General features: G+C 39.1%; 1 protein-coding gene across 1 annotated transcript; it reads right to left on the bottom strand.

Moving 5' to 3' along the window:
* Positions 1–985: 985 nt before the first annotated feature.
* On the bottom strand, positions 986–1720 carry LOC141555807 (MIF4G domain-containing protein-like). The gene has a single exon (XM_074289058.1). It carries the CDS (start codon positions 1315–1317, stop codon positions 1006–1008), a length of 312 nt encoding a protein of 103 aa, XP_074145159.1. The 5' UTR covers positions 1318–1720; the 3' UTR covers positions 986–1005.
* Positions 1721–3819: the final 2099 nt, after the last annotated feature.

Raw genomic sequence — 3819 nt, 5'->3', positions numbered from 1 at the left:
GGTTTACTAGAAAAGTCTACACTGGTTCATAATAAATTATATATATTATATATATATACATATATATATATATATTTTTAAATCACACACTGAAGCAGTGTTTTGGTCAGCAGCTCATTAAAACTTATCTGGACAAAATACCCTTGTTTCCCAAGTCATTTTTATACAAAAATTATAAAAAAAAAAAAACAATAAACCCAGTTTCTAGCACTACTTGTGCTCTGGAGCCTTGGCTTCTTTACCTGGCACAGCCTCTTGGCTTTGGAAGCATCCCTTTCATGCAGGAAGTTCAAAGACCAGGCTTCAGTTCCCTTCCATGTTTTGCCTTTTGAAGATTTCAAAGCATCCTCCTGACCACTGATTGTTCATTTTACAAATCAGGAAGCTGAGGCATCAAGGGAGAAGATGCACTGATGGTTGCATAGTGCAAGGATGGTAGGGTTGTCCTTCACTACCCAATTCCACATTGTGGGGTGGGAAGGAAATGGGCTGAAAGTCAGGGGCAATGTTCTTTCATTTAGTTGAGGCAGAAAGGTGTTATAGATAGTGCATTGGAATTATAATTGGGAAGACTTGGGTTTGAATGCTGTTTCAAACACATTACTTGTGAGAACCATGGGCAAATTAAATTCTTTGAGCTCCAGTTTTCTATTCTGTAAAATGAGGAGATTGAGCTTATTTTCTGAGGTTCTTTTTAGCTCTTACAACTAAACTTGAAGTACAATAGAGTAAACCAGTATGCTGTTTCCCCTCACCCCTCTGGATGAGTTAAAAGGTCAGAAGTGCTTGACAGGAAGAAAGTTGCTAAGGGCAGGACTATGGTAAGCCCAAAACTTGGAGTTGGGGAGACCCTCTAGTAGTAGACAGCTCAAAAGAAAGAAAACACTAGAGGTATAAATTCAGATGTATGGATCTGAGCCTGGGACTTAGTCTTGGTGAAAGAAATATGTGTGGATATAAGCTTCCTGGAAGGTGCTAGTGAGTAGGCCCTGCGGCTGGGCTAGCCTAGTCTGAAACCTCACTGTAATAATATTTTTGGGCAGCAGGTGTGGTCCTCCAGCCAGCAGCCCGGAATTCAATAAGCTCCAGAAGCAAGAGTTGGGACAGGGAGCTGAGCCCATCCTGGAGCAGGAAGCCGTCACGTAGCAGACCAAACTGCTCATCCATCCTCTGTCCATTCATTTTCTCCAGCTGTTCTCCAATTTGGTGTAGTTGTAACACAAGGCGGTCCACCTCCTCCTTCTTGTGTAGGCTACCAGCCTGTGCCAGTCGAAAAAGGCAATCATAGACAGGGTTGACCAAAGCCATCATGGGCATGTTGTTTACCCTCAGGTAGTCAAAGATGTTGCAGATGAAGGTGACATAGCAGACCCAGCCCTGCAGGGATCAAGCTCAGAGCTGCTCCCCGGTCTGGTACTCCTGCTGCAGCCGGTTGAGGAGGCCCTGACTGAAGACGCTCTGGCTGGCTTGCTTGCTCTCTGCCTGAATGATGATGTAGCAAATGTGTTCGGCTTCCTTGCTGAACATACAGTCTTTCAGGGATTGGTCCACAATCACATTGGCCACTTTCTCCAAATTCACAGCACCAGGTTCTTTGAGGGCAGTTTTCAATAACCTCTGGGTTTCAGCATCAAAGGAATGGATTTCATATTATTCTTGGCCTAGCTCACCCATGACTGCCCAGTTTAGCTCCAGAAGAATCCAGGAGACAGTGTTATTAGTTAGCAATATCTGCTGGGGCGAGGTCATCCCTATCTCCCCTCCGTCCACTGACACCGAATCGGCAAGGACATGGTACGCTCCCTAGACGACCCCGGGCTGTAGCTAGCATCCAGCTTGACCCAGCCTCTCCGGTTAGGTCATTTCCGAACCCATATCTTTTAATCTTCAAGGTCAGGCAATAGTAGAGAGAAGAAACAGAGGCATTAAGGCACTCCTCCAAAAACAAAAGAAAGTGGGAACTATGCCTAGCGAATGTCTAAATTTAGTTCTATACCATTAATTTTTAAATTTTTGACAAAATGCACTGGCTCCAGCAGACAGATTTTATAACCCACCTGAAGGGCAGTGTCCAGTATGAACAGCTCCACTATCTTTAGATAATCTCCAGGTGATGTGGAGAAACTCAGAAAGTGGTGAAGGGAAAGGACCAGATAGGTTAACTGCTTGGGGGAAAGTGTTTACTTGTATTTCTTCAGATGGAGAAGGAATCAGATGGGTGCCAATGAGTCATATTCTCCTTGTCCATCAGAGAGAGACAGGAAAGGAGAAAAACCTCAAAACAAAGGAAAAGATCTAAGAAGCATCTGTCACTGAAAGAGCATGGCTGATGAGAAAGACTGTTGCAGGACTTGAAAACCAGTAGGAATCATTCGATTCCCTAACACAAGGTAAGACTGTTTCAGGGCATCAAAACCATTTGAAACTGGCTAAGAAAGAGAGTAGTTGGGTTAGGTTTACAGGACAGAATAGTCAATGACTATAGTAAACTAGTGTTTGACAAATCCAAAGACTCCCACTTTTGGAAAATGAATTCACTATTTGAGAAACACTGTGGGATAATTGGAAACTAGTATGACAGAAACTAGGCATTGACACATACCTAACATCATATACTAAGATCAGGTTGAGTTGAGTTCATGATTTAGACATAAAGAATGATATTATATGATATTATGTGAAGATTAGGAGAAATTGGATAATTTGTCTCTCAAATCTGTGGAGAAGGCAGGAATTTGGGGCCTTTCAGAATTTCAGAACTACCAGACTAAGGAAAAAAATGTTACAAGCAGCCAGAAAAAAAACAAAACAAAACAAAACAAAGCAAGCTAGGGGTAAATGACTAAAAAGTAATTGGAAACTAAATAATCTCATCCTAAAGAATGAATGGGTGAAACAGCAAATCATAGACTGAGATTCAAGAGATTGGCAACAAATACCAAAATTTGTGGGATGCAAAAAAAGCAGTAATAAGGAAAAATGGTATATCTCTAGAGGCTTACTTGAATAAAATAGAGAAAGAGCAGACCAATGAATTGAGCTTACAACTTAAAATTTAGAAAAAGAGCAAATTAATAACCCCCAATCAAATATTAAACTTGAAGTTCTAAAATTAAAAGGAGGAATTAATAAAAATTGAAAGTAAAAAAAAATATTGAATTAATAAATAAAACTAAGAGTTGGTTTTATGAAAAAAAGCAACAAATAGGTAAACCTTTGGTAAATTTGATTAGAAAAAGGAAAGTGGAAAATCTAATTGTTAGTCTTAAAAATGAAAAGGGAGAACTTTCCACCAATGAAGAGGAAATTAGAGCAATAATTAGAAGTTATTTTGCCCAGCTTTATGCCAATAAATTTGATAACGTAAGTGAAATGGATGACTACTATCAAAAAAATATATACTGCTCAGATTAACACAAGAGGAAATAAATTAAATAGTCCCATTTTTAGAAAAAGAAATATAACAAGCTATTAATCAACTCCCTAAGAAAAAACCCCAGGACTAGATGGATTTACGTGTGAATTCTACCAAACATTTAAAGAACAATTAACCCCAATGTTATATAAAGTATTTGAAAAAATAGGGAATGAAGAACTCCTACCAAATTCCTTTTATGACACAGACATGGTACTGATATCTAAACCAGGCAGGTTGAAAACAGAGAAAGAAAATAATAGACCAATATCCCTAATGAATATTGATGTTAAAATCTTAAATAAAATATTAACAAAAAGATTACAGAAAATCATCCCCGGAATAATATGCCATACCAAGTAGGATTTATACCAAAAATGCAGGGCTGGTTCAATATTAGGAAA

The sequence above is a fragment of the Sminthopsis crassicaudata genome, chromosome 1, assembly GCF_048593235.1.
Source record: "Sminthopsis crassicaudata isolate SCR6 chromosome 1, ASM4859323v1, whole genome shotgun sequence".
Lineage (NCBI taxonomy): Eukaryota > Metazoa > Chordata > Mammalia > Dasyuromorphia > Dasyuridae > Sminthopsis > Sminthopsis crassicaudata.
This window is presented reverse-complemented; position numbering and strand designations above follow the sequence as displayed.